Source organism: Gavia stellata, chromosome 26 (assembly GCF_030936135.1).
Source record: "Gavia stellata isolate bGavSte3 chromosome 26, bGavSte3.hap2, whole genome shotgun sequence".
NCBI classification, from domain to species: domain Eukaryota; kingdom Metazoa; phylum Chordata; class Aves; order Gaviiformes; family Gaviidae; genus Gavia; species Gavia stellata.
In genome coordinates this window covers 1,284,277-1,308,929 of record NC_082619.1, presented here as the reverse complement: position 1 = coordinate 1,308,929, position 24,653 = coordinate 1,284,277, and the positions used below count along the sequence as shown (strand labels likewise).

General features: G+C 59.2%; 1 protein-coding gene across 1 annotated transcript in view; it reads left to right on the top strand.

Moving 5' to 3' along the window:
• Positions 1-14,842, top strand: part of DSCAML1 (DS cell adhesion molecule like 1) — a 111,848-nt gene extending 97,006 nt beyond the window's left edge. Inside the window, exons 14-33 of the mRNA XM_059829665.1 lie at positions 3-131; positions 569-736; positions 917-987; positions 1,956-2,196; positions 3,247-3,393; positions 3,475-3,630; positions 4,697-4,836; positions 6,347-6,500; positions 6,729-6,846; positions 6,961-7,124; positions 7,415-7,513; positions 9,475-9,663; positions 9,753-10,040; positions 10,130-10,285; positions 10,400-10,430; positions 10,748-10,866; positions 11,263-11,415; positions 11,684-11,878; positions 12,253-12,564; positions 14,371-14,842. Coding sequence (XP_059685648.1) covers positions 3-131; positions 569-736; positions 917-987; positions 1,956-2,196; positions 3,247-3,393; positions 3,475-3,630; positions 4,697-4,836; positions 6,347-6,500; positions 6,729-6,846; positions 6,961-7,124; positions 7,415-7,513; positions 9,475-9,663; positions 9,753-10,040; positions 10,130-10,285; positions 10,400-10,430; positions 10,748-10,866; positions 11,263-11,415; positions 11,684-11,878; positions 12,253-12,564; positions 14,371-14,828 — 3,488 coding nt within the window. The 3' untranslated portion in view covers positions 14,829-14,842. The remainder of the gene's footprint in view (positions 1-2; positions 132-568; positions 737-916; positions 988-1,955; positions 2,197-3,246; positions 3,394-3,474; positions 3,631-4,696; positions 4,837-6,346; positions 6,501-6,728; positions 6,847-6,960; positions 7,125-7,414; positions 7,514-9,474; positions 9,664-9,752; positions 10,041-10,129; positions 10,286-10,399; positions 10,431-10,747; positions 10,867-11,262; positions 11,416-11,683; positions 11,879-12,252; positions 12,565-14,370) is intronic.
• Positions 14,843-24,653: the final 9,811 nt, after the last annotated feature.

Here is a 24,653-nt window from a genome sequence, read left to right as displayed (position 1 = left end):
AGAGCCCCCAGACCCACCGGAGCTGGAGATCCGCGAGGTGAAAGCCCGGAGTATGAATTTGCGCTGGACACAGCGGTTTGACGGCAACAGCATCATCACCGGCTTCGATATCGAGTACAAGAACAAGTCGGGTGGGTGATACCTGCCCTCCCCTGCCCGCCCCGTGCTGCCGCGGCCCCTGGCAAGCGGTGGGGCTGGGGGCTGCGCCGCGGCCGCTGTGTCCCAGGGCCGGGCTGCGTGGGCAGGTGTGGGGCTGCCCCTCCGGCGCCTCCGAGGGAGCATTCTGCATCCCGCTTCCTTTGATGAAGAAAGGAGAGAGCAGCATTAATGAAATATGTTAATTTCTGTTGGTTGGGAGCATTTGAAAGGGAATATTAAAAGAGACAATATTTGCGAGAAGCCAATCCCAGACGGCCAAACAGCAAGGGGGGGGTGCGGCACCTTTCCGCGGGGGCTGGGGACGAAAGCCGGAGGCACCTGGGGACTTCACCTGCCTGAGCCCGGCCCCCTTGGTACGGCAGGATTCGGGTGCTGACCCTCCTTCTGTCTCGCTCCACTGCTTTTCCAGATTCCTGGGACTTTAAGCAGTCTACACGCAACATCTCCCCAACCATCAACCAGGCGAACATCGTGGACCTCCACCCAGCCTCCGTGTACAGCATCCGCATGTACTCCTTCAACAAGATCGGGCGCAGCGAGCCCAGCAAGGAGCTCACCGTCAGCACGGAGGAAGCAGGTGCCGCTCCCAGCACGGGCACTGGGGCCGGCGGGCAGGGGCGGCCACGGGCTGCGCGGGGGCTGTAGCCCCGAGCGAAGCTCCTGCGGCAGAGCTCTCTGGAAGCCGAGTATTTTCCTGACGAGGAGGTCCTTTCCCCGACGCTTCTCAACGTGCTCTTTTGGGTCTGTTTCTCCGCAGCTCCCGACGGGCCTCCGATGGATGTCACCTTGCAGCCGATAACGTCCCAGAGCATCCAGGTCACCTGGAAGGTGAGCGGGGCTGGGGTGGCGCGTGGGCTTTCCCTGGCCGCGGGGCCTTGGGCAGTGCCAAACGCCGTCCCAAGCCTCTGTGGTGGCAGCTGGTCCTGGGACCCGGCATTTCGTCAGCGGTACGAGGGCCAGGAAGAGTTTCCCAGCCCAGATGAAAACCTGAAGTCTGGGCGTGCAGCTCGGCTGCATCGCACCGGCTCCTTATTAATCGTGGTTTGTAACAAGCTCATTATCTCATAGGATGTCCGTGGGGGGCCGTGGGAGAGGGAGGATAAATAGGTAAAAACTGAGACGCTGGGTTGCAAAGTGTTCGAGCAAAGATCGATAAAACTTAGAATTGGATTTATTTTTCCAAAGGTGCATAATGAAAAGTAACATTGATTATAAAGTTAGGACTTTGGAATGAACTGCTAAGTCAATAAATTTAGGGTTCCAGTTTCTCCCCCCTCCCCTTAAGCGCTGAAAAACAGATTAATGGAAAATAAGATTCACTTGAAAGATAAGTCACTTCGTTTTAAGAGTATTTCAGCAAGATGGATCGCCCTGGCTTCGTAACATAAATTTGCAATCAACCCTATTGATTTCTTAATGCTTCAGAGAAATATTAAGGTTGATCTCAGCCTGGCCCAGCGCGTTTTTAAGGCTGCCAGACTTGGGGTTTTTCCCTCCTCCCGTTGAGCTGCTCCAGTCGGGGAATGGCGCTGGCTGGGCACGTCGCACTGCCCAGCCAGCCCCTTCCTCTCTGGTGGCCTCCGAGGACCCGCGGGACCTCTGTTAGCACTATTCTGCCGCTCCGTACATGCGCCCAAGCGCTGCTGTGGGGAGAGGAAACCTAAAAGCAGTGAGAAGAGCTGCTGGGGAGAGGTGCCCGGCGAGGGAGCCCTGCGAGCCTCCCGGCCCCGGGACGTGCTTGCTGGGCAGCGTAGCCCTGTGTGACACCACTCCGTCTCGCACCCCTCCTTCCTCAGGCCCCGAAGAAGGAGCTGCAGAACGGGGTAATCCGTGGCTACCAGATTGGGTACCGGGAGAACAGCCCGGGCAGCAACGGGCAGTACAGCATTGTGGAGATGAAGGCCACGGGAGACAGCGAGGTCTACACGCTGGACAACCTGAAGAAGTTTGCCCAGTACGGGGTGGTGGTGCAGGCGTTCAACCGTGCGGGGACGGGACCCTCGTCCAGCGAGATCAACGCCACCACGCTGGAGGACGGTGAGGCTCTCCCCGTCCCCGGGCCGGGCGCTTTTCCTTCTCCCTGGTGCCAGGTCCCAGCCGGGGAACTCCCAGCCCTTCCACGCTCAGCCGCTCCCTGCCCCGTCCCGAGCTGCCCACCCGCAGCACTTGGCTCTTGGCTGCGCACACACATGTGCACGCTCGCGGCTGCCCTGGGGAGGAGTTGTGAGCACGAGGATGCCAGGACACCCGTGACGCTGGGTTTCTGGCGCAATTAGAAGGATATCAAGGTGGGTTTAGACATTGCCGAGGTGCCAGGGAGGTTTCCATCTGGGAGAGATCGCTGGTGGCCTCAGTCGTTTTAAAAACAAGGAGAAAAAAGTTTTGCAGTGCGTTCGCTCGGCAGTTTTTCATACTTAATTAAGGCTCTCGTTAGCCTGTCAAACCATGATCGTTTCCTGGCTACATTAGCACTCCTCCTGGGGTATTCAAGGGCCCCTGTTTTAGCAACAGCGTCTTTTCCATAATTATATTACCTTCATTTTGTTCAAACGGACTATCTGTATTAGTTTATTATGCTCTGTCCCTAATTACATGGTGCTTATATTTTTGCACCTAAGTAATACGAAACAATAATCATTTTCAAAGAGGATCGTTACGGTGATGTATTATCATTTAAATGCTCATAAAAATTAGAGTTACCTCTTACGGGGCAATGGGATCTAATTACCTAGCATCCAGCCGGCTCTCCTGCTCTCCCCTTGCTGGGAAGCGCAGCGTGTCACGGCGGCCTCCCTGTCTCCGTGAGCATGGGGGTTGCACCTGCCTCGGAGGTCCGGGAGGAGCAAAACTGTGTGTCGGAGGCAGACCGCTGTGTTCACCCAGCTGTGGTGCTCCGCGTGCCGGGCAGGACCAGCTCCAGGGGCTCGAGCAGCCGGGGGAGAGGGGGCGGCAGCACGGTGGGGTCCCACGCGGGTGCAGTCGGGGCAGCTGACCCGTGGGACATGGCTCCTTCAGCCTGGCATCTGATGGGCACGTGCACCTCTCCATTCTCCTGCTGACTGCCCTCCCCGTCCGTCCCCTCCTCAGTTCCCAGCCAGCCCCCCGAGAACGTGCGGGCCATCTCCATCACGTCGGATGTGGCCGTGATCTCCTGGTCGGAGCCCCCGCGCAGCACCCTCAACGGGGTGCTCAAGGGATACCGGGTCATCTTCTGGTCCCTCTACATGGATGGAGGTGAGTGCTCGCGGAGAGGGGGTGACACGGGGGACCCGGCCGGCTGGCGGCGCGGGGCTGACGGGCCCCCTCTCCCCGCAGAGTGGGGCGAGATGCAGAACATCACGACCACGCGGGAGCGAGTGGAGCTGCGGGGCATGGAGAAGTTCACCAACTACAGCGTGCAGGTGCTGGCCTACACGCAGGCCGGCGACGGCGTCCGCAGCAGCGTGCTCTACATCCAGACCAAGGAGGACAGTAAGTGGCGCTGCCCGGGGGAGCGGGTGCGCTCCCCTCTAACCCCGGCTGATAAACCGCAGCAACGCGTGTAGTTAGAAGTAAGAAGGTGAAACGTTGAGTAGGAGCCCTCAGCCATGATTAAAGAAAGGCGGCTGCTCCCCGGAGCGGGCAGGCAGGGCTGGGCAGGGCTTCTCCTGCCTTTTCGTTTCCCCCTGCTCGGTTTGCCAAACCTGTGGGCAGGTCCTGTGCCCGGCAGCCTGCCGTGCGCCCCGAGCCGCGCCTGGCCGGGAGGGGAGGGAGGCACCAGGCGCTGCTCTGCTGCGTGTGCACGGTCCTCGGCTGCTGCTCCATGGTAGCAGAGCCTGAGCCAGCCCCCCTTGCAGCCCCAGCCCGCTCAGGTCTTGCTGCCGTCACTCAGGGTTGCAGTGTGCCGAAGCCGGCTGCTGCCAGGCGAGGGGAGCGCTTGCTCGTGCCACAGCGCGTTGTGTTGCTCCACTGGCGAGGGAAGGGCTGGAGCGGCTGCGGGGATGTGCAGGAAACCCCCGTGCACAGCCACGGGCAGGGTATTTCTCTTTCTCTTTTTTTCTTTTCCTTAAGTGCGGATATTTAAATATTTACACCCCTGCCTGCCCTACTTTAATGCCATTAACTCGGTAGTGGCGCGTTTTGTGGGCCCGTGGGCTGCCCGCCCGTCCTGGGAAGCGCCAGATGCCGGGGAGGCGCAGCTGGGCAGGGTAAGGCTGAGCCGCTCCGGGATTAAGGAGACAGCCATTAAAAGCCAATCATGGTTTCTAAACCAGAGCCTGGGCTGCAATTAACCCTCCTGCCTCCGGCTCGGCAGGGGACCGGAGCCACCCGTGGAGGGGTGTCCCGCAGGCAGTGGGGTGACGGCGGGGTGACCACTTGCCTGCAGACCTGTCCTCACTTGCGCCTGCCCGATGCCGGCGTGGAAACGCCGTTGCAGCTCCTCCCGGACGCGCGGTCCGGACGCCAGCCCTGCAGCGGGGTGCTGCCGCCTCGCCGGGCTGAGCAGGGGCCGCAGAGACCTCCTGGTACCGGCTCTGCCACGCTCTCCCTCCTTCAGTTCCAGGTCCCCCGGCCGGCATCAAGGCTGTCCCGTCTTCTGCCAGCAGCGTGGTGGTGTCCTGGCTGCCGCCGGCCAAGCCCAACGGCATCATTCGGAAGTACACCATCTTCTGCTCCAGCCCCGGCTCGGGGCAGCCGGTACGGGATGGGGAGGGGGACTGGGGGCTGGGGGATTGCCAGGGTGTGCTGGAGAACGCTGAGCTGACTAAGCAGGAGCAGGAGGGAGGGCTGATGCCAGGCGGCGGCAGCAGCAAAGGTCCCTTGGGCCAGGTCTGTGTGCTGCAGAGTTGCAAGGGCACCCGTGGGCACCCTGCATCAGGGCATAGTCCCATCGTCTGTCTGTTCCCTTCCTCCGGCATCTCCCCTGCTCAGCGCTCACTCCAGAAGGGGGAAGATGCCAGCAGCTGACCAAAAGTAAAACAGAAATCAAACCTGGCCCCATCCCTTCTTCACAAGGGAGAGGTTGATGGGAGGTCTGCAGACTAGCGCTTATCAAAAGCTCCTTCTCAAACTCATTTCACTATCGGAGCCTCTGGTTTCCAGGGCAACATAATCTTTTCATCAAAGCAACTGGTAAAACCGCTGGGATCCGATATTGTTTTCTTGGCATCTTGTCAAAACTGTCATTTGGGTAAAAAAATTATGCATACTGTACAATCTTCATATAGGTGTCTGCTTGCGGGGTGCATTTACATCTGTGGGCCCCACAAGGGCGCGCGTTTGAAGATGGTAAACGCGCGGATACCTGTGCGCAGGTGTATCTTTGCGCACGTAAATACCCCATCCGTCCCGTACGCCCACCAGGGATCGTCAAGTTCCCGTCCCCTCTCCGGCGCCGGCACGGCGGGGCAGCCCTGGCAGGGCGGCCGGGTGCCGTGCAGGACAGCCCTGCGCCACGCAGCGTGCTTGGGGCAGGGCGGCTTTGGCCCCGATACGATGGACACCAGCCCCGGCGCTTGAGGCGACGAGCCAGACCCCCGCCTGCGGGGTCGGGGACAGTCGTTGCGGGCCGTGTGGGAGGTGAACGCCCGCGGGGTTTCGGGGAGCCCCTGGCTGCTCGCTGCCACCGCAGAGGGTTTTTGGCGGCCCGGCCCCTGCTGCAGCTCGGTGGTCGGCCGGGGAAGCATCCTTTCCCGGGAACAAATCACGCCGTCGCAGCCATCTGTTCCTCGGGCTCCGGCCCAGGCTCCCTGGAGAAATTACGACACCAGCCGGTTCACGCTGGCATTGAGAAACGCCGAGCAGAGCTCAGTCGCTGCGCGGGAGCGATCCCACGGCACCCCAAGGAGGTGGCCACCGGGGCGGCCATGGGTCCTCGGAGAGCGCAGGGAGCTCCCCAGCAACGGCTCCTGGTGGAGAGCCGGGTGGGACGATGGGGACCGCGGACCTCCTTTGGCAGCTGGCCGGGGACGGGAGCGAGGATGGTGGGAACACCCTGGGCTGGGGGTACTGGGGGTGGCGGGGGGATGCCCAGGTGGGGGCCGCTGGCCCAGAGGCAGCTTTTCCTTGCGGACAGCTCAGGCGCTGCTCCGGCCTCTGCTCCGCCTGGGCTGGTGGCGGTGCTCCGGTTGCTGGGGCGCCCGAGCTGAGGGTGGTGGGGGTGAGGGTCTCACGGAGGCTGGACCTTCTCCCGGCTCCCTCTCCGCAGGCCCCCAGCGAGTACGAGACCAGCCCCGACCAGCTCTTCTACCGCATTGCCCACCTGAACCGCGGGCAGCAGTACATGCTGTGGGTGGCCGCCGTCACCTCCGCCGGCCGTGGCAACATCAGCGAGAAAGTCACCATCGAGCCCGCTGGGAAAGGTACAGTGGGGGCCGCCGGCTCGCGGGGGGACGCGCACCCTGCCTCTGCTGTCCCCCGCCCCTAGGGTTGCTTTGGCTGCTGTGTGTTGGCCTGAGGCAAGGGCCAGCTGGGCTGGCTCGTGCCCAGGGCGGAGGTGGGACAGCACGAGCGGTCTCAGCTCTCGTCACACGTCGGGGGGTCCATGCACGGGGCCCGCTCGCCAGGCTGACCTCCTCCTCACCCCCAAGCCCCCGCCAAGATCATCTCCTTCGGAGGCACCGTCACCACCCCATGGATGAAGGACGTGAGGCTGCCGTGCAATTCTGTTGGGGAGCCAGTCCCTGCCATCAAGTGGACCAAGGACAGGTAGGGAGGGGTCTGCAGGCCATGCCACAGCCTGGGCCGGGGGGCCGGTGCCAGCCGCATCGCCCTTGCTGTGTTGCGCACGGCTGAGCGCCCTGCCCTCTCCTCTCCCGGCAGCGAGGACTCTGCCATCCCCGTGACGGTGGACGGCCATCGCCTGATCCAGGCTAACGGCACGCTGGTGCTGCGCTCGGTGAAGGCGGAGGACTCCGGCTACTACACCTGCACCGCCACCAACACCTGGGGCTTCGACACCATCATCATCAACCTGCTCGTGCAAGGTGGGGGTGCTGGCGGGGGGTGGTCTGCTGTCCCACGGCTGCCTCTGGGAGCAAGTGCCTTGCACGCACACGCTCCATCTCAGCGGACGGCACGGCAAGCCTGCGCTCTTGCTCGTGCGCTGCTCTCGGTGGGGCGAAGTGCCGCAGCGTCTTTCCTGCGCGAGGGGCTCTCACTGGCCCGGGGCTGAGCCAGGAGGTCTCGCTGGCATTTCCTCTTTTGGGGGGCATGGTTTGGGGGCACTTTCAGCCAGTGCCTGGCAGGTGCTCACGGGCTTTTCCCTCCTCCCTAGTGCCCCCAGACCAGCCCCGCCTGACCGTCTCCAAGACCTCGGCATCGTCCATCACGCTGGCCTGGATTCCTGGGGACAACGGGGGCAGCTCCATACGAGGTATGGCTGCTGCGAGCGATGGGGCCAGCACCAGCACCACGGCACCCGTTGCCATCCCAGAGCCATGGGTGCCTCTGGTCCCGGCACTGGGGGACAAGGCCCGTGGCGCATCTTTTCAGGCACGCCCCTGCACGCTGCGCACGTGCTTTTGTCTGTGCGCCTCAGTGTCCCCCTCTCCGAAATGCCTCGGAAATGCTCCGGGGTAAGGTTGATGCTTCTGAGCTTGTAGAAGGGCTGCCCGTCCTAACGAGGGGGCTTGTAAGGTGGTGTGGACGAGATGCAGCAGTTGAGGCAGCTAACGAAGGGCACGTTATGAATTGCTCAGATGCTGGTGGCCGGGGCCAGCCCCAGTGGCTGCTCCGTGTCTCCTGGTATTGGTGCGACTCTGAACCCCCCCGGGCAGGATTCGTCCCCCATCCCTGGCAGGCTGGGGGCTTCAGGAGGGCTCCAGGAGCATCCCTGCTTTCCAGAGCCTCCTTTCTGCTCTGATTCATCTCATGAATTATACGTTGAAACAGCTGCACACGGAGCGGGGAGCGAGGAAGGAGACCTCGCTTACAATTAATTAAAAGCATGAAAGTAATTACAAGCAAATCTCCCCAGCCAGCAGCCTTTCACTCCGGCGGACTCTGTTGATAGATTTGCTTATAATTGGATTAGAAATATTAAAAACATGCTGCATGTACAAAATAAATAAAAAAACGGTGGCAGGCACCAGGGTGCCAGGGACCGCAGGTGGTGCAGGGGTGCCGGGGCTGGCTTTGACATGGCCGGGAAAGCGCGTGCCTGCGGGCAGACCTGTGCCGCCCTGGGAGGCTCCCAGTGCCCCCATCCTCTGGCTGTAGGGAAGCCTTGGCGCTGGGCAGGTGCGAGAAGCCTCACTTCCTTCGGCACTGCTCTGCCCGGGCTGGAGCTGGGCATTTGCAGAGCTGACGCGAGGCTCACCCATGCCTTCCCGTGGGTCCTTTGGTATCGCCGGATGGCATCGGCACCTGCAGCGGTCCCGCAAGCTCTGCGTCGTGTGGCTCGTGACATGCGTGCAAAGGCAGAAAGCCAACTCCTCTCTGTTATTTTCCTTTGAGAATCGTCAAAATAACCTGCAAAAATAGCCAGATCTATCAATGCACCACGAAAGTTTGGGATTTTTGTAGAGCCGAGAAGGTCAGAGCAGCCAAGGCAGCAGAGCCGCGCTGCCCTGGGGGGCACCGATGCGCTTGGCAGCGTGCCCCTGGCCCAAAGCTCCGTGCGTGTGCACGTGCCTCTCCCCGGCAAACCCTGGCAGAGCCATCGTCTTGTTGACGGCAGGGCAACAGGTTTGTTCGTCTAGGACACAGTGTGCTTCCTAATACTCTTAATCACGGGAGAGGAGGCAGCATGCAATGACAGAAGCAACTTCCTAGCAGCTTCCCGAGGGAGCCGGTTAATTCTGGCTTTCCCTTTATAGCCTTGCACCGATCAATCACGTTTCGCCCTCCCCGTGCTCCTGTGTGAAACCACACCACGGGGGCCGTGCCGGTGGTGCTGGAGGCAGGCGGTGCGCGGGCAGGGGGTGGGTCACAGGGGAGCGGCCCGGGCGCTCTGGCAGCGTGCTCGGGAGGTGGCTAGCGGCTGGGGGTGCCTGCGTGCCTCTTGCCCGTGGCTCCTGCCTGGGCCTGTGTGGTGGGCATGGGCAGAGCAGGCAGAGGAGGCGACCTCCGTTCAGGCCGTGTGCAGGGTCCAGCAGGGCAGCAGCTCGCCCCACTGATGGTTTTGAGCTAACCATAACCCGCGTCAGTAGCCAGAGCAGAGGGCTGCGTTTCCGTCACCGTCCATGTGCATGCAGTTGGGCAGGAGTCGGTGTGCAACAGGTGCCCTGGCACTGCAAGGCTGCAGTGGACTTGGCCACGGGACGTCCGCAAGGCAGGCGCAGGGTCCCCGGCCGGCTCTGCGTGCCGGTGGTGACCCTGTCCTTGCTCCCGCAGGCTTCGTGCTCCAGTACTCGGTGGACAACAGCGAGGAGTGGAAGGACGTGTTCATCAGCTCCTCCGAGCGCTCCTTCAAGCTGGAGAGCCTCAAGTGCGGCACCTGGTACAAGGTGAAGCTGGCGGCCAAGAACAGCGTGGGGGCCGGCCGCATCAGCGAGATCATTGAAGCCAAGACCCACGGCAGAGGTGAGCCTGCCCCACCGTGTCCCTGCCCTGCGGGGGGACGCTGCCATCCCCTCTCCGCAGCAGCCCTCCTGATGGCTCCTCTCCCGCAGAGCCCTCCTTCAGCAAGGACCAGCACCTCTTCACCCACATCAACTCCACGCACGCCAGGCTGAACCTGCAGGGCTGGAGCAGCGGGGGCTGCCCCATCACCGCCATCGTCCTGGAGTACCGGCCCAAGGGCAACTGGGTCTGGCAGAGCCTCCGCACCAACAGCTCCAGCGAGGTCTTCCTGACGGAGCTGCGCGAGGCCACGTGGTATGAGCTCCGCATGAAGGCCTGCAACAGCGCCGGCTGCGGCAACGAGACCACGCAGTTCGCCACGCTGGACTACGACGGCAGTGAGTGGGGGGCTGGGGCAGTGGCTGCACCGCCGGGGTGGGGGGCTCCCGGGAGCACCGACCGCCCACCCGCCCGCGCTCTGCCCTAGGCACCATCCCCCCCATCAAGTCTGCCCAGGGGGAGGGGGACGACGTGAAGAAGCTCTTCACCATCGCCTGCCCCGTGATCCTGGCCACGCTGGGAGTGGCCCTGCTCTTCATCATCCGCAAGAAGAGGAAGGAGAAGCGGCTGAAGAGGCTGCGAGGTGGGGCTCAGAGGCACAGCATGCTGGACCGCAGAGCTGTGCTTTCCTGGACCTAAATGGCTCTCCTCTTTAAAAAAAAAAAAAACCTTCTTGTTTTTTGTGTCTCTTGCACAGATGCCAAGAGTTTGGCTGAAATGCTGATCAGGTGAGCATGGTGGTTGGCGGTGGGTGGGCAGGCTGGGGAATGCTGGGTGGTGGGGGCAGTCCTGGATACTTTGAAGCCCGGGTTCAGACCTTCTTGGGCTCAGACCAGGGGAGGCTGTTTCAGCCCGGTGCTTCTGGCCGCTCCTGCCTGCCGCAGGGGTGCAGCAGGCGGGTCCTGGCACCCACGCTGACACTTGCCCCAGGGGAGAGCTGAGCCCCGGGTGGGCTGGCCGGTGGCAAGCCCCAGCCCCTGCCAGGCTCGAGCCGCCGGGGCTCTGTCCAGTAACGGCCGGGTCTGCGTCCCCTCTTACCTCGCAGCAAGAATAACCGCAGCTTTGACACGCCGGTGAAGGGTCCTCCGCAGGGCCCCCGACTGCACATCGACATCCCTCGGGTGCAGCTCCTCATCGAGGACAAGGAAGGCATCAAACAGCTGGGTGAGCACCGCGCTCCCCCTGCGGCGTGGGGCCCCAACCCTGGCCACAGCAGCGCCTGCGCGAGGAAGGGACGTGGGCCAGCATCCCGTCCAGCCCGCCGGGTCCCCAGGCTGTCCCCTTCCTACCCTACGGCAGAGCAGCGCGCAGGGGCTCCCCTTGCACCGCAGCAATCGCCTCGGCTGGGCTCTGCCTCGGTGGGGGTTACTGTTGTGCCACTGCCCTGCCTGGAGACCAGCCAGGCAAATCTGCCATCCCCGCGTGCCCCGGAGCACCGGCGGGGCTCCCTGCAGCGGGGAAGCCGGGGGATCCCATGGGTGTGCTGAGTGTGGGCTATCAGGCACCTACAGCGGATGCCTGGCTAGATAAAGAGGTCTGAGCTCCAGCTTCTTCCCGCAGGCGACGACAAAGCCACGATCCCGGTGACCGACACGGAGTTCAGTCAGGCGGTGAACCCCCAGAGCTTCTGCACGGGCGTCTCGCTGCATCACCCCGCTCTGATCCAGAACACAGGGCCCCTCATCGACATGTCGGACATCCGCCCCGGCACCAGTAAGTGGCTGGGGTGGGTTTGCCGGGAGCAGTGCGGGGTGCTTGCAGACACAGCCACAAGGCAGATGTGGGCAGCGCAGGGACACTGTGGCCAGTCCCTGCACGTCCCCTTCCAGAGGGGTGCTCCTTCTGCCCCATAGGCACCGTCCGTGCCTAAAAGCAACTGTTGGTAAGGCAGTAGGAGCGGGGAGCGCTCCCGGGAGATGGGCCAGTGTCCTGTCTGTGCCTGGGAGTCACCTGCTGTGACTCTGTCGCCTTTGTGCCTTAGACCCCGTGTCAAGGAAGAGCGTGAAGTCTGCACACAGCACCCGCAACCGGTACTCCAGCCAGTGGACCCTCACCAAGTGCCAGGCGTCCACCCCGGCACGGACCCTCACCTCTGACTGGAGGACAGTGGGCTCCCAGCACGGCATCACGGTCACCGAGAGCGACAGCTACAGCGCCAGCCTCTCTCAGGACACAGGTATGCGCGTGCTGCAGCGCCGACGGCAGCCCCGGGGCCTCCCTGGGCTCCGGGGGCTGTGGCCAGCAGGGATCTGTTGGTTCGGGGTTCATGGCTTCATTGGCGGTGACCCCAAACCGTGAGTTCGGGGTGACTGCAGTAGAGTTTACTGTTAGTCGGTGGGATCGAGGAACCGTGACTTCTGCTGCAAGAGCCACTTGCTTTTGCCTGAAAGCGGCAGCGTTAAACTGTGGGCTCCAATGTCTAGTAAAGGTTACAACTAGTATCATAAATTGGACAGCTGGAGGTGGCCGGGTGTAGCTCAGCGGGGACAGCCTGGGCATTCCCAGGCCGGGGAGAATTCCCGGGTACGTGATGCGTCCTCTCCCCCGCAGACAAGGGGCGGAACAGCATGGTGTCGACGGAGAGCGCCTCATCCACCTACGAGGAGCTGGCACGCGCCTACGAGCACGCGAAGCTGGAGGAGCAGCTGCAACACGCCAAGTTTGAGATCACAGAGTGCTTCATCTCCGACAGCTCCTCAGACCAGATGACCACCGGCACCACCGATAACGCGGACAGCATGACCTCCATGAGCACCCCCTCCGAGCCTGGCATCTGTCGCTTCACAGCTTCCCCGCCCAAACCCCAGGACAGCGAGCGGGGCAAGAGCGTGGCCGTACCCATCCCACACCGTGCCAGCAAGAGTACGTACACGCCCGCTTTGTCTGCAGTTGTACGCTGCCTGCTTGGTTTTGTATTGTCCCCTCGTTGCACAACACGGTAAAGGTACCGAGAGAGACGGTTCCCGGGAAGGGCGGGAGGGGAGGTGGGAGAAGCTCTCGTCCAGCCTCCACAGGACCGATCTTCCAGTGGCAGCTGGTTTGGTTGCGTGCGGTCCCGGGGTAGCTTTTGTAAGGCTTTCTCGTGGAACCGCCAGTTGAGGAGATCTTCTCTAGATCCCACCACAACCTGGAAGAGATCCGCCCAGAACCTACCCAAAATCTAACTTACAGTTCCATTTTTTCTCCTCTCTTCACTCTCTTCTCTTCACTCTCCTCCCATTTCTTTGCTCCTTTCTTTTTCTCTCCTCCCATTTCTTCACTTCTCTTCATATTGCTTTGGTCTTCTTCGCTTCCTTTTGCTCCTCTCCACTCCTCCCATTTGTTTTCTTCTCTCCACTTTCCTCCTCTCATTTCCTTTCTTTCCTTGTCTTCCCTCTTCTTTCCTTTTGTTACTATTTCTTCACGTTTCATTCCTTCCCTCCTCCTTTTCTATTCATTTCTTACCATCTCTCCCCTCTTCTTCCCTCTTCATTTCTATTCCTTCCCCCTCCTTCGTATTCCTCAGTATTCCTTCCCCTTCCTTTCACAACCTTTCTGGCACACGCAGCACAACACACCCCGTCGAGACGTGTCTTCCAGCTAACAGGGCTATTACGGTGCACACATTTAGCGACCCCGCAGACTCTGCTGCGTAGCCAGATAATGCTACAGTAGGGAAAAATAAAAGTATTTCTAGGAAATACTACATACCTAGCCAATCTATGTAGTAACTTGAAATACAGCACATACATAGAAAACCCGTTTTAAAAATACATGTTTGATAATCGATAGTTACTTTATATACTGAGCATATTATGTAATGCACAGTATAATGCACTCTTCTTCTCCAATTAAGACAATATACTTTCATGATATATTTTAAATAGTGTCGTGTATATCATAAGACAGAATATAGTATGTTGTTATAGTGTTATAAACGTGTAGTTTACAGAACATATTACAAAACATATACAATTAAAAGCAATAGTGTTATTTTGTTATATTTGTGCTCTATCACATACATAAGGCAATATAATAATGCAGTGTCTTACGTATACATACACATAAATCCTTAAATTAAGGCACTGCAGTTAGTTATAGATAATGCTATATAACACAACATAGTGTAATATATTGCTTATTGTAGCACGTATGCTATTTACATTAGGACAGTATACTGTTTGGTATAGCATAAGCCGTACCAGCGAGGGGTAGTGTATACTAGGAGAGATGTTACGAGCGTAGTACAAGTATTTACAGCACACCATTCCAGAACAGAATGCCATACATGCCACCATAGATGCTACTGCCTTCTACCGCACACGAATAAACAACATATTACATATACATACTATATTGTAGTACCCTGAAAACATAAGAAGTGGCATGTTGTACATTAAAGAAAGAAAGAACATCTTTACAGTGTTGTAGAAGATGGTTTTATTACAGCGCACGTTTAATATTACACATTATATACCACTTTATAGGACATGTTACATAATACTATTATTGACTACTATAGGTTGACCTGCTCAGTAGGGTGTGTTGCATAGAGTATGACAACTTAGAGGATGATTGTATTATTTATGTCCTCTTACACTGACTTGTATAGAGGGAGGGGCCGGGCGGGGTCCCCGGGGCGGGCAGGGCTCACGCCGCAGCCTCACCCGCCTCTGCTTCCCCTCGCAGGCGACTACTGCAACCTCCCGCTCTACGTCAAGTCGGAGGCCTTCTTCCGCAAGCCCGACGCCCACGAGCCCTGCCCGGTGGTGCCGCCGCGGGAAGCCTCCATCCGCAACCTCGCCCGGGCGTACCACGCGCAAGCCCGGCACATGACGCTGGAGCCCGGCAGCAAGCCCCTGGGCCTGCCTCCCCCGGCCTCCGCCGCAACCACCTTACCTCAAAGGACTCTCCCCATGCCCGGCGCGACGGGCCCCGCCGCCGCGCCCGCTGCCAGCACCGCCCCCGTGCCCCCCGCCGCTGAGCCCCCCGCCGCTGCTGCCGCTGCCGCCGCCGAGGCGCGGGTGCCGGCGCACTCCAAAGTGGGGGGCTCCAGGGACTCGCTCCTAGAAATGAGCACGTCGGGTGTAGGCAGGGCTCAAAAACAGGGGGCCGGCGCCTACTCCAAGTCCTACACGCTGGTGTAGGGTGCCCAGCGGAGACTGCCCACCACGGACGCTGCTCATTTCCCGCGCCATTTCTATTTAATTAACAAACTTGTACATAACGAACTCTTTTGTATAAATGAAGCTATTTTCTTCTTCTCCGAACAGAAAAAGAAACCAGGGCACAAAGAATTTGATGTTACAGATTTAAAAATATAATATATATGTAAACATATATATATATTTCACATCATTTTGAAAGGGGCACAAGGAAAGACTCAGCGACTTTTTTTTTCCCCCCCTGATCTTGTCGGTGGTTTTAAAAAGGAACGTCTCAAGGACATTGCATGCTATTTTACTGTTCTGAAAACAACGGGAGTTGCTTCAATTTGCAAATGCTTATGTGTTAATACCTTTTTCTATGAAAAAAAACCCAGCGCTGTGTGCAATAAAGGTTATGTTTATACCTGGGCGTTCGTTAAGCGAGCAGGGCTGTAGCCGGTGCAGGGGCTGGGGCAGGACAGCACGGGAGGATGGTGAGGGGCAGCCCAAACCCGGCCAGGAGACCAAATGCCGGGTACCCACCGAAGGCCTGGGACACGCTGCGCAAAGCACTGCCTGCTTCCCTGCCGAGCCGTGCCAACCTGCGGAGCCCGGGGCAGGAGGAGGGAAAGGGATGGGAGCAGGGGCCCGGGAGCTGCCAGCCCGTGCCACAGCACCCATGGCCCCAGGTGAGCGGCACCTGCTCCCTGGTAAGTCCAGCCCAGCCGCGCCAAACTGCCGCCTAGCTCCTGCCCCGCAGGATGGACCGGCGGGCAGGACGGCGAACCCAGCTCGGCTGGAGGGGCCAGCTGCCGTACAGACCTGTCTGAGCCACGGCATGGCTCCGGCAGCATGCATGAATCCGGCGAAGCACGGCGACTTGCTCACAGCTGGGCTCTTGTTCCCGGACACTCCGCAGCACTGCGCGGGTGCCACACGCGAGCAGGAGGTGCAGCACGGCACCGTTGGCCCCACGTGCGGCCGAGCATGGCGACTTGTGTTGGAGCAGTGAGGCACAGTGCGTCATGGTGAAGTGCAACAGGGTGAAGCCAGCACAGGGCTACAAATTGTGCTGTCGCTGCCTCCCATCATAGCAAATTGTGGCACAGGCCAGTAAAACACGGCACAGCTCCCCAGGGTCGCGGGGTATCGCGGCACACCGCGGCACAGTGAACCGCGGGGCAGCGGTAAAGCCCAGTGAAGCGCAGCACAGCTCCCCCCACCTTGACTGGCTCTTGTTTTCCTCTCGGTTTTTACCAGCAGCCAGAGCAATTAACCCCAAAGCAGCACCGATTACACCTTCCCCCTTCACACATGCTCATCCGACAGCAAAAGCAAAGGCAGCACCCGCCCGGGGCCGGCCACCTTCCGCACCCGCTCTGCTACCCCAGGAAGGCAACAACGGCTAACGCTGTTTGTTACTACCAGTTGGTTCAGTTACCTACACTCGAGCTTCGCCTTCCAGAGGCAGTTCTGGTGCTATTTGAGGGCTAATTAACTAACTTCACTTTCCTTTCTTCTGATGATTGATAGTGTATAAGCTAATGTTTTCATCACTTACTTACTTTTACTTTACTTCCTTCCTTCCTTCCTTCTCCAGCCAGGCTTGCTACCCGCTGGTTCCATCTCTTCTTTTTCCTTACAACAAACAGCTAAGCTTCCCATTTTAGCTTAAGCTGGCCATGGTAACAGCTTGCTTTCTTTGCATAGCTTGTTACCATTCTCATTTTCTTTCCTCTTGAAAGAAGTGCTGTTTCTAACACATCAGCTGTAAGCGAGTGCGACACAGTTAGTTAACTTCTTTTTTAGTACCTCTCCTTAGCTTTATCTTTTTTTTAAACAACACCCCCCACACACACACACTCACAACAGTGATGCACAAATGAAGTGATTGGCATTACTGGTGACATCATCATTACCTGCAATTTCCCCTGCCAGCGTGCCGTTCCCTTACCTGCTTGTGCTGCCACACTGGTCAGCAGATCCTCCTTCGCCATCTGGTTCTACCTACCAACTCCTTAAATCCGTCCGAGCTGGAAGTGCCTGGGCGGGCGCCTGGCAGCTGGTCACTCCTGGGGCTCGGGAAACAAGCTGCTGTTACCATGTCTTTTGTAACCCTTTTTTATTGGTTTTGGCCATTATTCTGGTAACACCAGGAGCCACCCTCTGCTGCGGAGCATCCCGGGTGGCTGGTGGAAAGGCATCAGGGAGCCTGATACCACAAGTGCCAGGGTTGGCATTTCCCACTCGGGTTTTTGCACTGAACCTCCCCTCATCAACACCTTGCTTCCCTGTAAAGCCTTAGGGACAGATCGAGTTTGCTTCCAGCAAACCAAACGGCTCCAGGCCCTCGCATTCCCTCTGCCCTCGCTGCCCTGCCTCTGCCAGCAGTTTCCCACACGCTTGGCGAGGGGATCTGGGTTACAGCCCCGCATCTGGAGCCTTCGGTTTGGATGCGCTGGGAGTTCATGTCAAGAGCAATCAGCCAGCTTCCAACTCCATGCACGAAACCGGGTCAGGCTTCCTCTGCAGCACACTCTTACTTACTTTGGTTTGGTTGGGTTTTTTTAACAGGAATCACAAGATCTGCTCGGGACAGCATTTACTTCTATGCATGCAATTTCTCATTCATTCAATTTTTAACAGGTTTTTGGAGACAAAACCACTGTGAGTTTCCAATTTAGCATGCACAGACTTTGTATGACATTTGTACGCAGGACATGAGCAAGGCCACTGAATGCGGGAGCTCTCGCTACACAGCTCTGACAGGGAGCTTAGCTCACCTTGAAGCAAGTAAGTTGTCGAGGGAAAACACCGAGGGAGACTGGGGGACACGCAGCAACCACTCACCAGCGACTCACTCAGCCTTTCTCATCATCCACGCAGTCCCGGGAACCTCCTGGCTGCAGGTCCCCTTGGACCCTCCCGGGCAGGCTGCTGCAGCGCAGTGCCGGGCTCAGGACCCTCTCGCCACCCCGGGGACCCGTGGGTCCACGTGGCAGCAGCCACATGTCACAGCCCGCAGCAACTCATCCCGAAATCGGGTCTCTCTTACACTGGTTAGCCTTTGTCTTCAGCCATGTGAAACCAGTCCTGCCCCTTCTGTCTCTCCCCGAGATCAGTGGAAAGTGTTGGCAAGCCAACTAGCATTTCTCAAGCCTTTTTCCAAGGATTTCAAAACCAATTCAGCGCACGTTAGACTTACTTCAGAACCTTGACATGGTACAGATTTTAAACCCAGCCAAGTGCCCCCCCCAAGCAGTGTCACAGTTAGGCAACCATGCAGCACCTCCGAAATGCCAATCCCAGACTTCTTTAAATAGAAGAGACAAGAAAAGGCAAGCGTGTTCTCAGCTGTGAGAGTAAGTAAGTAAGTGGATTAGCAAGATAAGAAGAAGAACAGATTAACACCGATTAATACGTCTTTATTGTAATCGGCTAGCACAGATTGCCTTCTACATCTTAGCAAGAATTCTCCACCTTCCCTTCCCCAGCAGTTACCATCCTTGGCTTTGCACAGGTTGTTACGACAGCCCAGAGTTCCAGCACTCAACCATGAGACCCCAGCACCCCCCTGCTCCCAGCAAGCCCACTGCCCTTCCCCACGGCAGCAGGCTCTCCCCACATTGCCACACACAGTAACCGAGTGGGAGTTGAAGGGAGACAGCCCGTTAAAGGCACGCTAGCCAAACTCTGCCATCAGTGGGAAACAGGCAAAAAACCCACCAAGCTCAGAAGTCCAGAGAGCGGCGCTGGTTTTCAGTCTGCTTTACCAGCTGCCTCGCTCAGGACTCCAGCCGAGCCCCCGACACCGTGCTCCACGCAACACACCCCTCCAGGCATCAGCCAGCTCAGGCAGAACCTGGCAGCTCACGGCACCGCGGAGCGACAGACCAAACCATCACCACCCCCTCTCCCCATGCACCTTCAGAGGAGCGCTGCGGGCAGCGCTGGCTGCCAGCCACAAGCAGCAAGTGAGCACAGGCAGAAGCCAGACACCAAAGGCTAGCACCTGCAAGCGGAGGATAAGCCAGGGCACCTGGGGATGGAGCCCTCCTAAGAAGGGCTGAGGGCATTGTTTGCAGCCGGGGAGGAGAGGAAGGGCAGTTGGGGCATTGCTCAGCAGCTCTGCACAGAAAAAACAGCACTGGACCCAGCAAAGCGGCAGCTGAGAACACACTCGGGCTGTCAGAGCAGCGCTGGCGACGGCCAGCAGCTCCTCCATGCCCTGCTCCTTCCCACAGAGCACCCACCATGCCGCAGCACACGGCCCCACCTCGCCACCTTCTCCCACCCACCCTGCCCACAGCCAGCCCCTTCCCCTTTCTCTGCCGGCCCGGAGCTCGGTGCTTTCACATTCCCTCTTTCTCAACTAACAGCTCTGCCCCCTCCAAAAGCCAGTGCTCGAAAACGGGTGCTAAAACCCAAGGTAACCTGGGGGTCCTGTCCCTGCCAGCCCGGGAGCAGGTCTCTGCTCAGCTCTGCTGGACCCAAAGAGCAGGACAGGGTGGCTGGGTGACAGAGTAGGCTCAGCCTCGGCGCGTGCAGCCACAGGAGACAGGGTCCCGCCCCATCCCCGCTCGGAAACCAGGGCCCCCCAAGCAGTTCTCCCCAAGAAAAGCAAGATCAGCTCACGGTCAGCATGCGGCTCAGCTCCTGCTCCCTGCGCTGCCTGCAGCACACCCCCTCGGTGACGTCCCGCTGCAGAACGGCTCCCGGGCACCGCGCTCCGCAGCTCTGCGAGCCGGCCGCCCGGAGCAGGGGACAAAGGCGGTTGTTCCAGGCCAGCTCCAGAGGCAGAATGGAGATGGAGGCACAGGGGAGGGCTGTTGCTGGGCAAAGCGAGCCCCAGCTGGGCAGCCACCAGCGAGCCACATCGCCATCAGCTGCGCAGGGCCCCACTCCCACCCACACCGCCCTGCTCCCGCTTGCTGCAGCCCCACGGCCAGCCAGCACGCAGCACTGGGTGCTGCCGCCGAGGCAAGGCTTGTCAGTGCTGCCTCGCTCCCTGGGTGCCGAGGTCCCATCGGGCAGCCCCTCGCCGGTGGTACCCTGGCCCACACGGCAATGCTGTCTGGGGAAGGACTGACAGGAAAGAGAGCTCACTCCGAGCAGCAACCAACACCAACGGCAGAGCGTCTACAGCTGCGGGCGCAGCAGAAGCTACATATCATCAGGGAGCAGGCTCACAGCCACCACGGCCGCGCATCTCTCTGTGGTACAGAACAGACAAAAAGGGGGGGCCGAGCAGGGCGCGGGTGGCCGACGCGTCTACTTCTTCTCCTGCTTCTGCTGCTGGTATCTCCTGAAGTGGGTCTGGATGGTGAGGGCCGCCTTCTCGGAAGGGTCGCTGAAGACCTTGCTCTCGCTGCTGGCGTTGGGGGTCTCGTTGCCTAGGATGATGACCAAGCATCACAGCCAGCACAGGCGGTGCCGGTGGCCCTGAACAGCCTCCGCCGAGCAGGGCAGGGCTCTGGCGTCCCCCGCCGTGGGGTCAGGCTCCCCACAGAGCACCCACGGACGGGAGGGCTTCGCTCCGTCACGGAGCTGAAAGAGGCTGCGGAGCCCACAGCACGAAACCGCAACTCCACCAGCTCACGGGGCGCGTCTCCAGGGCAGGGGCAGATGGAGCAGGGAACGGGAGGCATGGAAAAGCCCAGCCTCCCTGGCAGCCCTAAGCCCTCTATTTACTCAGCTTTACTCCCCAAAGACCTCAGCTTCCCCACGTTTAATCACCAAGTATGATACTCACTTACTTTCACACACACAAATAAGATTAGAAAAAAAGCCCGGCACCGTACAGCAATAAAGCTCTCATGCTGACAAATGGGAGCCCTCCCCACCCCACGCTTAATGTGGCATGAGGGAAGTATTGTGAAATGCAACGGGAACTGAATCAAAGCCACTCAGCAGCGCTCCTTTAAGCGAGCGTGTCACTGCTAAGCACCCCCCGAGCAGCGATCAGGAATCCTGGTGCCAGATGCTGCTGTATAAACTCACCACTGTCACCTGAACCCATTTTTATTCACAACCTAAAAGAAATGGCAAAGTAAAAAGATACATAAAAAGGGTCCACACTGGGAATTGGCTCCCTCCTGCCCTGCTTAACAAGATACATCGCCAGCCATAAATCCTGCCCGCTGCACAAACCAAACACCAGCGGCTGGGGAGCCACCGCGGCACGTACCGCTGTACGTTTGCAGGAACGGGCCCTCGGCCGCACGGGCTGCCGACAGCTCCGCCAGAAATACACCTGCTGAAGGAGCTCGGCCGCGGCCAGGCCGTCAATAACGCCCCCCCCGCACCCACAGGAGTGCCGCTGGCAGCCCAGGCAGCCCGGGGACCTTCACCCGCTCACCGGGCAGTGAAACCCCCCGAGCAGGGACCAGGCTGGCCAGAGCTACTGATCCGTCGAGGAGGAACGTCAGGGCTCAGCACCCTGCCCACTCCGCCACGGCAGGCAGTCGGCAGCACCCGGCCCAGCCCCGCGCTGCCGGAGCATCACGTCACCTGCCTTTATCCGATTGCCGCCCGAGCTGCACTGAGAATAGAAGTGCTCAAATCCTCTTTGCTGAGCGCTTGACTTCAGCAGAGGGGGCAGAGCCTTAGAGATAAGAGCAAGGAGGAGGAAAGAGGGGCAAGTTCGGGGTGGTTTTGCCAGGCCAAGGAGAAGAGCAAGGGGGGCTGTTCTAGGGGACAGCCTGACCCAAGTGGGGCAGGTTTCGTGGGCAGGGAGAGGCAGGGATTTGCACACACACACACACGTGTGCTGTGGTATATTAAGCCATGCAACACCAGGGCCTTCGCTTGCTGGTACTTTGACAAGCATCTCGCCACCCTGTCTGTACCCACATGCCCTCCCGGGGGTGGCAAGAAGGGCACCTCCGCGGGGGGAGAGCTGACTGAAAAAACAGCGCAGCCAGCAAGCCGTAGGCTGGGCTGGAGAGAAAGCTTTCCGAGAGGGCTTCCCTCCTGCAGAGCTGACTTCCCAAATGCCCCTTCATAATGTCACAGAGACAGATTTTTTGGCAGGAGAGGCCAAGAAGGGTGCAGGTGCTGCAGTGCCTGCTCTTCTGTGGCGTCCCATGGTCACAACCACGGGTTTCCCCCACTACTTGGGCAGGGCTGTCTCCCTGCCTGCTCCGCACTCACCTTTCTCTCCAGAAATCGCATAGATGCTGTTGTGCCGCGAGCTCCTGCCTCTCTAGATGGGTAGAGAACAAAAGTACAACAGAGTTAGTTACCTATCAGGCAGAGGCGGTGAGAACACGGCTAGCCGCTCCCAGCTTTCCACTCTCCATTCCCTTTGGGAAACTTGCAAATCCTTACTGTTGTTCCCTTAAAGAGCACTACAGAGCACTGATCGATTAACTCGCATTTGTGAGAAGCCCTCCAAGGAGAAGCAGAAAAGAGGTTTGTATCAAAAAACCGGATCTGTGCAACAACGCACTGGGCCGGTAGCGTCTTAGGATGTACATCGGCACACCAGCCTCACTAGGTCTGCGTTTCAAGTCAGCGTGGAACCAGACTTGCCGGGTTCATTTCCTCAGCTCCAGCACCTACCGCGGTACCGCAGCACCTGGGCTGTCAGGTCTGCTAGGGGGTATTTTCATTCCTACAAAGAAGCTCGAGTTTGTCTACAAACACCTTTCCTACGTTTTTCAGCTCATCCTGCCTCCTGGCATTACCCTGTTTTCTGTCTTTCACGGGAAGGAGACGAACCTCTCTCCCTTGCCCAAGCCCTCTGCTGCGAGCAGCCTGTCTGGTTAACAAACATGCGTGCTGCTCTCTCCGCACCAGGCGCTGCCCTCTCCCCCTGCCAGCTGCCTCGGCTGGCTGCACGCAAAGAAACCGGCCCTCACCTCGCTGTCCCGGCTGGTGCGGCGGCTCTGGGTCACGCACTGGATCTGCCAGGGCAGGGGCTGGTACACCAGGTACGGCAGGGGCTCCTCATGGAACAGGCTGGTCCCGAGCTGGACGTGGAAAGGATTTGCAGCAGGTTAGAGGACAGCCTGGGAAGCCCAAGCACCTGCCCCGGCTTCCCGCGTGCACGGGCACGACGGGGAGCTGCCCTCTGCAAAGCTGCCGATACGCCTGCTAATGCTACGGTGACAAAAACTCAAATGCGCTCCCAAGCCAACTTGCCGAGGATGAGCGGACGCGCTGGGCTGCGCACCACTGCAGGGCTTGATGGCACACATTCCCCACTGCTCCCCCCCTTCTCTGGTAAGATAACAACCCACACGCCTCCAGAAATAAAACGGAAAACGTTAACTCCTACCTGCTGCCAGGCCAGCCCAGACTCACCTGTCCAAATGCTCTCACCACAAAAAACAGTGCTGTCATCAGGGTCGCCAGCATGGCTGGAGGCTCCGAGGGGCTCCCTCCGTTCCGGGAAGTCTAAGCTCTGGGAGCGACGCGCAGCCGTCTCCGAATAGCCAGGGACTGAAACGCCCCTTCTCCAGCGGGCAGACTCCAAGCCCCTTAATGAGCTTACGGCTGGCGTTCATCTTGGCAGAGTAATCGTGCGCTGCCCTTTTGCTCTTCCAATCGCCAAGTTTCTCCAACATATACAGTACTGGCATTCCAGGAAAAGCAAATCCTCTTCTCTACGTACACACACAGGCCAGTGTGCACAGACACGCGTGCACACCCCCCCACCTCAGACCCACGAGCCGGGACAGGCCTCCTCTGCTCGGGACTGCTTCCCAGCAGGATTACGGCAAAGCCTCCCGCACCCAGAAGGCACCTACAGTTCAGATGGGACTTTGGCTTTCTCAGAGCCACCCTGTGCTCTTTGCCTCAGGGGTGGGGCAGGGGACCTGTCCCCAAAAGTGCCTACCTGGACAACGTGTGTTGCCATCAGAGACCTCCTCCAGTAGTTCTTACCGCAGCCCTCCAGCAGACAAAGACATGCAAGTGCAGATCGTGCACAGCGAGGACTGGGGCGATTCATGGTTCTGGGGGTGGTTTGTGTTTTGTTTTTAAGGACATGCCTCTAACTATCAGCCTCCTTTTCTGCACGACCAGCTGATCCACACGTTGTTCTTCCCGTGCCTCATCAGTCCTCCGGCTCCAACAGCCTTCCTCTCCCCAGCATGTACAGCAGCAGTCGCGCTCCGTCCTTTCCAGCCCCCCCCTCCCCAGGCAGAGCACAGCTGTGCAGAGCAGCATCCCAGCCGCTGCCCGCGTCCCTGTGCCTCACATGTCCTCCGACCACATTTGGCTTTGTCTTTCATGTTGTACCAGTAGCTCAAATCATATTACGATCACCCAGTGTCCCCACATCCCCATCCATCTGAACCCAGGTTTTCCAGCGAGCAACGCGCTGCGTGGAAAAATCAGGGCTGGAAAAATTAGGGCAGGTGCTGAACCTCCCCCCTTCCCACCACTGCTGTCGCTGGTTGCGTTCCTCATCTGCAGTCTCAGCACCGGTGGGTCCCCAGCCAGGACACACGCCGCCAACGTCCCATTTGGGCAGAGGCAGCCTTCGCTGCAGTGCTCCCAGGACAAGCTGAGTCTTTCATAAGAGGCTACCTTAAGGGGAAAAATCCCAAAGGAGCAAACATGTGCAGCCTGGAAGGGCTGCTGTGGGTGTCCCAGGGCTGCTGGAAGGAGGCGAGAAGGGGAGAGGAACAAGCCATGGGAAGGGAACAGCACATCACCAACCCTGCCCGATTTCTGGCGAGAGCACTGTTCAGCGGTCCCGCCGGCAGGACTCCGCCAGCACGCTGCTGCGGTGGCAGCGCCTGGAACACCGCTTGGGGAAAAGCCACGGCTGCTCCGAAATAAAGGGAGAAATCAGCAGCAACAGGCGATCTGCAG